This window comes from Odocoileus virginianus, chromosome 28 (genome assembly GCF_023699985.2).
Source record: "Odocoileus virginianus isolate 20LAN1187 ecotype Illinois chromosome 28, Ovbor_1.2, whole genome shotgun sequence".
Lineage (NCBI taxonomy): Eukaryota > Metazoa > Chordata > Mammalia > Artiodactyla > Cervidae > Odocoileus > Odocoileus virginianus.
Genome location: NC_069701.1, coordinates 43,327,065 through 43,339,790, shown reverse-complemented (window position 1 = coordinate 43,339,790; position 12,726 = coordinate 43,327,065). Strand labels below are relative to the sequence as shown.

The following is a 12,726-nucleotide window of genomic DNA, read 5'->3' as shown; positions in this document are numbered from 1 at the left end:
CCCTTCTCCAGGGGATCTTCCCAACCCAGGGATTGAAGCCACATCTCCCATATCTGAGCCACCTGGGAAACCCCCAGGCTCATGGGTGCTTGTTACATTTTCCAATGAACAAACGACATGACTGAGGACCATGTGAACCAAGCCAGACCGGCAAACACCCACCCCATGCAGCTCGGCCTGGCGCCACACCTCTCTGCCACCCTCTGAGGGTGGTACTGCTGGGTGACCTGTGTCCCTGCAGCCGTGTGGACATGGGGCCAATCAGAGAAGCATGTACTCCACCTGCGGGCAAGTGGTGAGGACTCGGACTTCTAGAAAGTTCTCTGCAGCATGGAGAATGGCTGAGGCTTGAGGCAGGAAGGGAGCCACGGTCACTCCTGGGAGGCAGGGGGAGAGCGGCAGTGGGTGCAGAGAGCTTCGAGAGGCAGAGCCCCCAGGACGTGGTGGACCAGAGAGATGGGGCACCCAGGTCTGTGCCCAGAGCGGGTGCAGGGCTGGTTCTGCAGGGAGAGGAAGTGGCTGATCCCAGACAGACAGCTGGGTGCAGGGGTCGGGGCTGAAGATGGGGTCTGAGCATCCTCAGCGCTGGGCAAGGTCCTTGACAACGGGTGGGGGGAGGCAGCGACTCCTGAAGCGCCTGAGCCAGATGCTGCCCGGGAAGAACCCCCAAGGGCAGGAAGAGGCGGCAAGACGTGCAGGGGATGTGCCCACTGGGGGTGATGCTGGAGGTCAGGAAGTCCCAGGGGACCTGGCTTGGCTGGGCCGGGGGCCGGGTGAGCCTGGCGGAGACTGGCTGGATGCTGGCTTGGCTGGGCCGGGGGCCGGGTGAGCCTGGCGGAGACTGGCTGGATGCTGGCTTGGCTGGGCCGGGGGCCGGGTGAGCCTGGCGGAGACTGGCTGGATGCTGGCTTGGCTGGGCCGGGGGCCGGGTGAGCCTGGCGGAGACTGGCTGGATGCTCCCGTCTGCTCCCGGGAGGTGCGGGGTGTGTACGGCTTTGGGCCTGCAGCTCGCTCCATCCTGCCCCTGCGAGGGCATCCAGACACCCGGGGCCTCGGTCCCTACACTGTCCTCCAGGAAGCGAGCACGGCTCAGGGGTGGACGGCTGAGCACAGGGGCTGTGGGTGCCCAGAGAGCCTGGACCGTCTCGGCGCCAGCAAGGAGGAGGGCGGAGCGAAGACAGAGCAGACCCAAGGAGGGCAGGTGGGCAGCAGGCAGGCGGTGGCCGGCGAGAGCTCAGAGGTGGACTGAGGTTGGGCCTGCACTGCGGTCAGGGGAGAGGGCTGCTCCTGTTTTAGGAAAGACTGTGAGTCCCTAGGAGTAGAGGAGGCTGTAAGAGGGGCAGAGATGGCCGGTGATGGAGCTGAGGATGTGCATGGGCTCTGAGGCTCAGTCTTGAAATTTTTCTGACGGCCTGAAATAATTTCCTCCCAATTAAACCTTCTTTAAAAAACCTCTTAAACAATGGCAAAATGGTTGTTCTTCAGTTTCTCAGTTGTGTCTGACTCTTTGTGACCCCATGGACTGTAGCACGCCAGGCTTCCCTGTCCTTCACTATCTCCTGGACTTTGCTCAAACTCATGTCCATTGAGTCAGTGATGCCATCCAATCATCTCATCCTCTGTCATCCCCTTCTCTTTCCCAGCATCAGGGTCTTTTCCAATGTGTTGGCTCTTTGCGTCAGGTGACCAAAGTATTGTTGCTTCAGTCCTTCCAATGAATATTCAGGATTAATTTCCTTTAGGATTGACTGGTTTGATCTCCTTGGTGTCCAAGGGACTCTCAAGAGTCTTCTCCAGCATCAGAGTTTGAAAGCATCAATTCTTCGGCACTCAGCCTTCTTTATGGTCTGACTCTCACATCAGTACGTGACTACTGGAAAAACCATAGCTTTGACTATACGGATCTTTGTCAAGAAAGTGATGTCTCTGCTTTTGAATATAGTGTCTAGGTTTGCCTAACTTTTCTTCCAAGGAATAAGCATCTTTAATTTCATGGCTGCAGTCACCATCTGCAGTGATTTTGGAGCCCAAGAAAATAAAGTCTGTCACTTGATGGTGGGAGGCGGAGGACCCAGACGGGGGTCTTGGGAGGGTTCCGGACCCACCCTTCTTCAGCAGGTCGGGTGAGTGCGGTGGGCCAAAGAGACAAGGCGGGGCGGGAGGTGCCAGCCTCAGGGATGGGATGCTGCCAGGAGTCCACTCGGGAGCGGACAGAGCCCTGTGGACTAGGACGGGTGTCTTCCCTGTCCTTCACCATCCCCTGGAGTTTGTTTAAACTCATGTCCATTGAGTTGGTGATGCCATCCAACCATCTCATCTTCTACTGCTCCCTTCTCCTCCTGCCCTCAATCTTTCCCAACATCAGGTCTTTTCCAACGAGTTGGCTCTTTGCATCAGGTGGCCAAAGTATTGGAATTTTAGCTTCAGCATCAATCCTGCTAATGAATATTCAGGGCTGGTTTCCAAGGGACTCTCAAGAGTTTTTTTCCAGCACCAGTTTGAAAGCATCAATTCTTCAGCATTCAGCCTTTTTTATGGTCCAACTCTTACACCCGTACACGACCATTTGAAAAACCATGGCTTTGACTGTTTGGACCTTTGTCAGCAAAGTGATATCTCTGCTCTTCAATACACTGTCTAGGTTTGTCATAAGTTTCTTTTCAAGAAGCAAGCGTCTTCTAAGTTCATGGCTGCAGTTACCATCTGTAGTGATTTAAAGCCCAAGAAAAGAAAATCAGCCACAGCTTCTACTTTTCCCCCGTCTATTTGCCATGAAGAGATGGGACTGGATGCCATGATCTCCATTTTCTGAATATTGAGTTTTAAGTCAGCTTTTTTACCCTCCTCTTTCACCCTCATCAAGAGGCTCTTTAGATCTTCTTCTCTTTCTGCCATTAGAGTGGCATCATCTGTGTATCTGAGGTTGTTGATATTTCTCCAGGCAATCCTGATTCCAGAGTGTGCTTCATCCAGCCCAGTATTTTGCAAGATGCACTCGGAATATAAGTTAAATAAGCAGAGTGATGATATACAGCCTTGACGCACTCCTTTCCCGATTTTTAACCAGTCCGTTGTTCCATGTCCAGTTCTAACTGTTGCTTCTTGACCTTCATACAGGTTTCTTGGGAGACAGATAAGGTGGTCTGGTATCCCCACCTCTTTAAGAATTTTCCACAGTTGGTTGTGATCCATACAGTCAAAGGCCTTCTTGTAGTCAATGAAGCAGAAATAGATGTTTTTCTGGAATTCCTGTGCTTTTTCTATGATCCAACGAATGTTGGCAATTTGATCTCTGGTTCCTCTGCCTTTTCTAAAGCTCACACATCTGGAAGTTTTTGGTTCACGTACTGCTAAAGCCTAGCTTGGAAGATTCTGAGCATGACCTTGCTAGCATGTGAAAGGAGCGCAACTGGACGGTAGTTTGAACATTCTTTGGCTTCCTGGCAATTCCAGGCCCACTGAAGCTGCCTCCCTTGCAAGGAGACCCAGCCAGGTGCCCGGGGTCCCAGGCGCACCCCTCGGCCTGACCCCCAGCCCCCATCAGGGCTCACGTGTGTGCACAGACACCCTGATCTGTTCCCCTGTCTCCGATGGCGCCTGTCACCCACCTGCCACCCCCGGGCTCCCACCTGCCCTGGCAGACTCCCTGTCTCTTTCTGTCCCCAGGCCAGGACCCCAGGCCCCAGCTCCCCTGATGCGGGAACACGTGGCGGTGGTGGGGGGAGCTGCACCACCAAACCCCGAGGCTCCTCCCAGAAGAAAGCCCGCCCAGTGCTGCGCACGCTCGCACGCACGAAAGCCGAGCCCGCGACGAGGGTCACGGCGCAGCTGGAGACCCCGGGCCTCCCCCGGCCTGCTCACTGCCGACCGTCTCTCTTCCGGCGTCTCCCCGCCGTGCCCACACCCACACAAACCTCCCAGGACGCCTCTGCTTGGGTTTCTGCAGTCGGCATCCACGTCCAGACCCTCTCGAGACCCGACCTTCTCCCGCTTCCTGTCTGTGCTTGCCGACGCCGTGCCTGGGTCCCCAGTGCCTCCAGGCACCCTGACTTCTCAACCCCCGTCCCCGGCCTCCCTCGTGGTCTCTCCACCCCTCCCCTGCCACCGGGGCTCCGGGGTCCTCAGAGGAGGGGCCTGGGGCCCCAGGATGAGTGTGGGCCCCCTCCCCTCCCCGCTGGATGGGGCTGAGAGTGACGCGCTCTTGGCGCTGAGCCCCGAGGCGTGGGGCTGTTTGTTACTGCAGCTCCTTCCTTCCCTGAAGGGCACATCCCTGAGTCAGCGTCCAGGGCACCGGCAAAGGCGAAGCACAGCCCGGCAACTGAAACAGCAGGACTCACGTCTCCAGGCCTGGAGGCCGGAACCCCAGACCCAGGTGTGGGCAGGGCTGGCCCTCCTGAGGCCTCCCTCCTGGGCGTGCGGACGGCCATCTCCTCCCCGTGTCCTCCAGGGTCGCCCCTGTGTGTGTCTGAGCCCTGACCGCCTCTTCCTATAAGGACACCGTCAGCGCTCAGGCGGATCAGACGTGCATCACCCTCTTCTGCCTTGACCTGTCCCTGCGCTGACCACTTTCCTGATCTTGACCCCTGCTCCTCACACACCCCACCCTCTCTCTCATTCACCACCCCTGCCCCCAGCATCTCATCGCCTGGTCCCTGGAGGCTGTGGTCCTGAAGCTGCTTTCCCCGGGGCCCTGTCTCACCTGGGCCTCGGAGGCCACCTCGTCCGTGGCCCAGCCTCCCCAGGGTGGCCTGCCTGGGCGTCTCGCAGGCAGAGTCAGTGGCCCTGGGCCCTTCTGCCCCCTCTGCCTCGCCCAGACCTCCTCCCGGCCAGCACCTCAGGCTCGGGACCTGCGCACCTGGCTCAGCGCCGCAGGGGCAGAAGCCTCCCTGGTGCGCACCCCGTCCTCCCGCAGGCCTCGCTGTTTCCCCCGGTCCTTCTCTGTGTCGCTGGAGACCATGGCAGGCTGGGCGCGAGCGGGGGCTGAGCGTGGCCTCGGCCTCCTGAAGGCCCCTCTGGAGTCTGTGTGATCGACGGCGCGTCTGCTTCCTGGGTGGACCCCGAGCTCTTCCGAGGAAGACCAGCTCTCCTCACCTGCCCCCTAGCGGGGCATAGGGGCCCTCGGGCTCGGGCACTGGGTCCCCAGCGGTGCTGTCTGCCTCGCCCACGGGGGCTGAAGGAGAGAGGTGGAGGTGTGAGGAGGCGGGCCTGGGGCATTTCTGCCTGAAGGTGTGAGGTTCCAGCACAGGCATGCAGAAACGGGCTGAAGGGAGCAGGGGAGGCTGGAGGCATGGTCAGCAGCTGGCTGGCCCTGGGACTCGGGGGGCAGAGCTTCAGGGCAGGAGCTGGACCTCAGAGGGGAGAGGGTGGTGGAGCGAGTTGCGGCCGAGGAGGGAGACCCCGGTGAGTGGGGGGAAGCTGCCCCCGTGGGCCCCAGAGCCCCGAGGCATCCTCGGGCATGGCTGCCATGGGCCCCCACCTTCCAGGCGTGGAAACGGGGTGTCTCCCTTCCTTCCGCTTCGGCAAGTGTCAGGGCCACTTTGCTGGACGCACAGCGGGAGGCAGGGGTGTGAGCGTCCCGGAGTGGCTGCAACACCTCCCGTCCTGGAGCCCGGAGGCGGGGACCCAGCTGTCACAGGGGTTGCTCCTGGCCCCTCCCCAGCGGCTGGTGGTTTCCTGGGGCTTTTCGGTTGGAGACGCACCACCCACACCTCACTTTCATCTTCAGTTGGCATCTCCCGACAGGCCAGTCTGCCTCCAAGTTTCCCCTTTTGGTAAGGACATCAGTCATCCTGAATTATGACCTAGTGACCTCATCTTAACTGATTGCATCTACAATGACCCCATTTCCAAATAAGGTCCCATTCTGGGGTGCCGGCCAGCGGGACTCCAGCCTACAGATTTGGGGACACAGTTCAACCCCTCCACAGGAGGGGTCTGTTGTTTCTGGGCCTTCGAGGGTGGGGATGGGCACCACCTGGTGGTGCGGGTCAGTCCCGAGCCCCCCGGCCACGGGGGCTGGCAGAGTTCAGGTGCAGCAGAGAGACCCCAACAGTTCAGGAGAGGAAGGAAAACCGTGAGCAAACACAGGGGTGTTTGCAGGCAGGGCAGCTCAGGCTGGGTCCTAGACGTTTGGAGAGCAGGGACCAGTGAGGGGTGAACCAGGCGATGGCCCGAGACTCGGGAGAGGGGACCATGCTCTGGGGGTGCACCCAGGCGACGCCACCCAGGGAGGCCACCACGCTTCACGTGGAGGCTTAGGGATCGGGACGCGCCCCCTGCTTGGGGACACCAGCCACGCAGAGCTGGATGTCGAGGCCGGGACTGCGGGTGGGTGGGTGGCTCCGGTGTGGGGTCCCGGCCCCCTCACCCTGTACCTCCGCCTCACCTCCGCCTCCGGGCCCTCCAGGCCCCGGCAACTTGCTTAACGCTTCCTGCGACTCGTGTTTTTTTCTCTTCTCTTGCAGCAACAGATTAGAAAACAACACCCCAACCCCAGCCCCGATGCCTTCCAAACCTCAACCTGCAGCCGGAAGGGGGAAGTGAAACCCGGCTGGGGGTGGGGGCTCTGGGACGGCCGCCCCAGGAAGCGCCCAGAGCTGCAGCTCACACGCACAGCGGACCGATGGCGGAGGCTCCCGGCCACCCGGGCTCCGAGGAGCGGCGGGAGCTGCTGGCGGAAGAAGACACAGGGTAAGGCCCGGCCGCGTGCGCGCCCAGGCCCGCACAAGCTTTTGCATCCGCACGTTGTGGGGTCGCGCTTAACCCGAGGTCTGCGGCAGCGCGGGGCCCGGACGAGGCTCGCAGGCTGCAGGGCGTCTTCCTGGGTCCCTGTCCCCACCCACCCCCCCCGGGCCTCTGCAGCTGGGCCTCGCTGGAGAGGTGGGTTCTGCCACCCGCCAATAGGATGTGAACCAGGCTCCAGGCGGGCTGGACGCCGAGGGAAGAGCCCGGGCCTTGGGCAGGCAGGGCGGAGACTGTGGGCCCGGTCCAAGAGGCCTGGCCAAGATGGGGTGCTCAGCCTCGGGACCCTCGAAGCCTGTGCCGGGAGCCCGGCCGGGCCCTCTCCTGGGCCGCGCCGCCCCGCCCCGCCCCGCCGGGGTGAGGAGGCGGAGGGCTCCACGGGTTCTGAGCGCCCGGCTGGCGGTGGGCCGTGAGGGGCCGACCGGGGCTTCGGGCGGGGTGCGCGTAAGCACAGCCGGAGCTGGGAGGGGACGCTGGCGACCAGGCGTCTGCAGGAGGCCGCTAGGCTCTGTGGAGCGCCCCCCGCCTGAGACGGGGCGAGGAGGGGTCCCTGGCTGTGGGGGCCTGCTGGTCCCAGGGTGCAGGGGCTCGACACGGGAGCGGCCAGGGCTCGCGGATGGACGGAAGTCCTGACGGTCGGGGCGTGGGCAGCTGTGTGGAGAGACCACGGCCCAGAGGGAGGATGGCAGAAAGGAAGGGCAGAGGGAGGGGGTGAGACGCCCAGAGCCACAGGCCTGAGATGGAGCCGACCAGCCGCCCCCCTAGTCGCTGGGGGCGGGGGGGGGGCAAGGGAGAGCCCGCCGGCCCACTAGGACCCCCGCCGGCGGAGCCGCCGCAGGCTGGGCTCCCCGCGGCCTCAGGCTTTCCTTGCAGAGTGGATTCTGACCCCAGCTCTCCCACGGGAGGCTGGAGGCAGTGGTACCCGGTTCCGTGATGATGCTTTTAGTGACGAGGAAGGGAGGCTGGAGCTGTTGGTGAGGCTCATGCACGGGCAGGTGAGGGAGGCGCAAGGGCGTCTCCTCCCGGCCAAGTTCCAGGGGAGCCCTGGGGTGGGGGCCGTGGGACTGAGTCCTGGGGGGGGCGCGGCTGGGCAGCAGCTGGGCAGCTGGGGTCTGTTGGGGTCAGGGTGCGCGTGCCCACCCTGGGCTGTCGGGGGTAGCCGGGGGGTGCCGGGTAGGACCTGCCGCTTGCTGCAGAGGAAGGGAGGGAGGCATGACCCAGGCTTGGTGCCCCAAGGAGGCGGCCTGGCCTCCTGCGGGGGCCGGCCACACCGCACGGAGCAGGTGACGGGAACAGCTGTGTCCTTGCTCGGGAACGGCTCCTCACGTCAGCGCCGCCCAGCCTGGGCTCCCCTGCGCCTCCGGCCGCTGCATGCCCATAGAAGGGCATGGCTTGCGTGGCCTGGCAGGGGCCTGCCCGCTCCTTGGCCCCATCCTTGACCCGCCTCCCCCCAGCTGTTGCGCACCCAGAGGAGAGGGGCAACGGAGGGCACGGTCACCGGCTCCGGGCCGGGCGGCTCACCGGGGCCTGTCCCTGGGACTCGGAGTCTGTTGGGCGCTTGGCGGGAGGACCAGTCCAGAGACACCCCCGCCCTGGAGCTGGGCGACCCCATGACATCCACCCCCCGGCACGGTGCGCGTCCTGACCTTTCAGAGTGAAACTGAGACCCAGGGTGGGGGCGGGGGGTGGTGGTTCTCGTTTCACAAGGTGACGGAGGGAAGCAGGGATTTTCCTGTCGGGGTAAGGGAGAAGTCCCCGATGCCCAGACAGGGGACCTGCGGCTGGGAAGCCCCTCCCGGGGGCCCCCGGGAGAGCCAGGGTCTGCTGGGGCAGAGAGCAGAGCTCAGAGATGGCCGTGACCTGTCTCCCGGCCCCCACTGGCCGCCCACAGCAGAGCCGTCAGGTCTGTGGGTCCAGGGCAAGCCATCCCCTCAGACTGCCCAAGCACAGGACCTGCCTCCTCAAACCGCCCCAGACGCCTTGGAGGCCCATGGGCACCCCAGCTGTCCCCGAGGCCGGGCCGGAGCATGTGGGTCCTCCCTGCACCCGCCCCCCCAGGCAGCGTCCCGGGCCCCTCCCCACCTCCCCCGCCCCCCCAGCTGCAGCCCTGTGCCTCCCAGGTTGGCTGGGATGACGGGGCTGCCTGCAGACCCCTGCCCCTTCCCCGGCCACACTCTTTGTCCACAAGCCATTGGACTACGTCCTTCCATGCTTGGAACTGTGTGCCACGGAGCGGCACAATCCACGCCCCCGGGGAGGCCACTGCTACCCCAGCCACACGGCCCTCACTGCCGCACAGTCTGGCCTTCCCGGCCCTTCCCCATTCTGGAAGGTGCTGGAATCATCGCAGACTTTGGACAGGACCCTCCTCAGCCTCCCTGGCCACCCCACTCCCTCTCCAAGCTTCCGAAGTTTCCTCTGAACTCACCTCCATGGGTGGCCCCTAACCCAGGTTCCCTTTGCATCCACCACTGCCCATGGCAGGGCCCGTGTAGAGCTCTGGTCTGTCCCCTCCCGGGGGCAGGGGCAGGCCTTGGCTGACCGTGACTGGGGTGGGATGGGGTGAGCAGGTGTCTCCCTGACCCCCAGGCCACTGTTGCCCCTCCCGGCCCTCCAGATAGGGTGTAATCCCCGCCCAGGTGACGATGCCCCCTCACTGCTCTGTGTGCCGAGGTCAGGGGGCAGGTGGGCAGCGGGGAGACAACTTGCAGGGCCCCTTTCTGGGCCATCTGTCCCTACAGGCCCTTTTCAGCCTGCCCTCTGCGCTGAAGGGTCTGCAGGACAAAGGCCGCTGGTCCCTACGGGGCAGCGGGCAGTGGATGAAGGGCTGAGCCGGCCCGGAGGCCTCGGACACGTCAGTCCGGCCAAGGGAGCCGGGCTGGGAGGGGCCCGAGGCGCCGGCGAGGCCCTGGGTGGGGACCCCCAGGCACCCCACCACTCTCCCTGTCTCCCACTTGCCCTCCCAGCAGGCCCAGCACTGCCTGGTACAGCTGGGCATGCAGCCTGGAGCAGCGAGAGGCGCCAAAGCCTGCTCAGGAGGGCGGCCAGGCCCAGGCAGCGTCAGGCACCCCCCCAGCCGCGCGGGCTGATGGGGCGGAGGGATGGGGGCCACACACTGGGACTGCTCTCCCGGCCTCCGGCCCAGATCCGGGGGCGGCAGTCAGAGCTGGGTCAGGCCTCAGGACCCCCAGGTGGGCCTCATCTCCTCCTCCCCCAGGTCAGGGGTCTCGGGCGCCCGGAAATTTCCCAGGGGAGCGGGAAGGCTGAGCTCAGTGCAGATGATGGATGCCTTCCTCCTGCGCCTCCTCCCGCCTCCATCTGGACCCTTCACATCCCCTCCTCGGTGCGGGGGAGGGAGAGGACCTTCACACACACTTGGGGAAGTCACTGCAGGGCCCACCCTGCCGACTTGGGAAGCCGGAAACCCTTCCCTGCCTCCCCACCCCCTTCCTGGTCCCCATCTGCCTCCTCAGAGAACAATCCTGGAGCCTCCGGGGCAGAACCAGGGGGGTCTTGGGGCCAGGATGGGTGGCCCTGCCCTCCCCCACGCCCCCCTCCCCGGCCTGCCTCTGCCCCAGCACCCTTCACAGGGCCCAGAGCCAGGGCCAGCCCATCTCAGGCAGCAGCGAGAAGCCCCCCGGGCTGGCCCTGAGCGTCACCTTTGCCTTCCTTGGCTCTGACCCGGGGCAGGGGGTGGATGGGCCCCAAGCCCCAGGGCAGATGGCACCAGCTGCTGGGACTTTCTGGGGTGACTGCACCCCAGCCTGAGGTCTCAGTTACCTCAAGTGCACAGTCATCGCTCACTCACACCCTGAACCAGCCTCGCTGAGTGCTGTAAACCAAAGTGTTCACTGCCCAGGCAGACAGGCCAGTGCCAGGGCCCCCTTTCCACGGGCAGAGCTGAGGCTGGAGGGCAGCTGGTCGTCGGCTCTGAGCGTCTGCTTCCTAAGCCTGCTGTCCTGCAGGAGCCCAGGCCCCCCGAGACCCAGCGAGGAGTCGGGGGGACCCAGAGCAGGCTGGGCTGCTCTCACAGGCCCTCAGAAACCCCACACACTGGTGCCCCCTGAGTTTCCTGGGACGTGAAGAGCCAGCCCGACTAGGGCACAGCTCAGAAGACACACCGGGGTCCACCCCCGAAGCAGACATGGGGTTCAGCACGCGCAGGGGGAGCAGGTCCTCTCCAGGGCCCCCTGGAGCGGTGCCCTTAGCTTCTCTCCCAGGCCCCAGCCCTGTGCATCTCGGGGTCCCCTTCCCACAGGCTGCGCAAGGCCTTCTTGGAGAAAGGGAGTGGGGAGGGGGCCTGGGCCACAAGGCCACCAGTGAGGGCAGTTCCCAAACCTCCCCGACCCTGAGCCAGACTCTCGCTGCCATGATGAGTGGAGACCTAGCGGGGAGGGCACAGGCGGGCGCAGGCCCCGGGAAAGCTCCTCCAAAGGGAGCCCCTCACACCTCCCCTGACACCCGAGAGCCGGAGGGAGGGGGCCGGGCCGGCCTGCGAGGGTGTGGAGTTTACAGGGGAGATAAGGGGATGGGGAAAATCAGGCCTCCTCACGCTGCTCGGCCGGCACGGCCCCGCAGTGCCAGACACAGGCAGATAAGGGGTGGGGGGTGATGGGAGAGGAAAGCCCTGGCCCTTTCCTGGGGTCAGGCCCGTCTGTCCGCACTCCGTCAGCTCCCCGCCTCCGAGCCAGGAAGGTGGGAGCGGGTGGGTGGAGGAGGCCGTCTGGTCCCCCTGGCTGGCGGGGAGGGGCTGTCTGGGAACCTGGGAGCTGGGTGTGCTTCGCCGCACAGGAGCCTGGAGCAGGGCCAGCGCTGGGGGCAGAGGGACACAGTGGTCAGCAGGCAGAGCTGGCAGGGAGCGGGGGGCAGAATCGGGCAGTGGTGGTGGGTGCAGCCTCAGCCTCCCCACTGTCCCCTGCATGGGTGAAGACCGGGAGAGGGTCGCTGCCCGACTCTGTGCCTGGGAGGTGGGGTCTCAGACGCTGCCCCTTTCCACCCCCAGGGGGAAAACACAAGCCCCTCTCTCCAAAGGGGTCTGTGTGCCTCCTGGAGAGGGGCTTTCCTCAGAAGGCTGAGGGGTGGCTTCCTTTCTGAGGTCCCACGGCTGCCCAGGCACCTTCTCCTCTTCAAAAACAAGTGGGACTTGGACAGACGGGTCCAGCCAGTTGATTCTAGAGGGATCTGGAAAGACATTGTGGGCCTTTCTCCTGGTCCCAGCCCCTCCCCAAATCCCAGCTTCATGGGATTCCCACCACAGCACGACCCTGGCCCTCTCCCCGTGCAGGACTGAGACACACACAAGACAGATGAATACTCAGGAACACTGCTGAACTCGAGCCACCCAGGAGCCCCTGCCGTGGAGACCCTAGCCCTGACCCCTCCTCCACACTCCGTCCCTCACGGGCTCTCACTGTTGGATACACCTTTAAAAAGAAAAATTCATTGATCGGGCTTTACTGGGTCTTAGGGGCAGCACGCAGGATCTTCAGTGTATCGTGTAGAATCTTTTGTTCTGGCGCATGGACTCTCCAGGGCAGCGCGCGGGCTCCAGGGCTGGGGGCTCAGGAGTTGCAGTCTGGGCTTAATTACTCTGCGGCATATGGGATCTTAGTTCCTGAACCCGTGACCCCTGCATTGCAAGGCGGAATCTTAACCACTGGACCACCAGGGAAGTCCCTGATGCAACTTTCACTGAGATACAGCTCTGTAAGCATGTGCGTGTGTGTGTGTGTGTGTGTGTGTGTATGTGTATGTATTGAGAATGTCTAAACAAAAGGACAGATCCCTCGCTCCCCAGACCCTATTTAAGTTTTGTCATGGCACTAAACTTACTGGAGAGAGAATATGGGCCTTTACCTTCTTTAGCCACAAGTTTATGAACCATGTCTTAGTCCCAGAAGAAAGAAAAAAAAAGACTCAACAGGAGAAAAGTATAAATGAAATGAATGGTAGATGAAGAAAGGTAGGAAGTAGGAACAACTAGAT

General features: G+C 63.2%; 1 protein-coding gene across 1 annotated transcript in view; it reads left to right on the top strand.

The window, feature by feature from the left end:
- Positions 1–5,678: 5,678 nt before the first annotated feature.
- LSP1 (lymphocyte specific protein 1) overlaps positions 5,679–12,726 on the top strand; it is a 38,552-nt gene continuing 31,504 nt past the window's right edge. The window contains exons 1-2 of the mRNA XM_070457878.1: positions 5,679–5,771; positions 6,465–6,690. Coding sequence (XP_070313979.1) covers positions 6,623–6,690 — 68 coding nt within the window. The 5' untranslated portion in view covers positions 5,679–5,771; positions 6,465–6,622. The remainder of the gene's footprint in view (positions 5,772–6,464; positions 6,691–12,726) is intronic.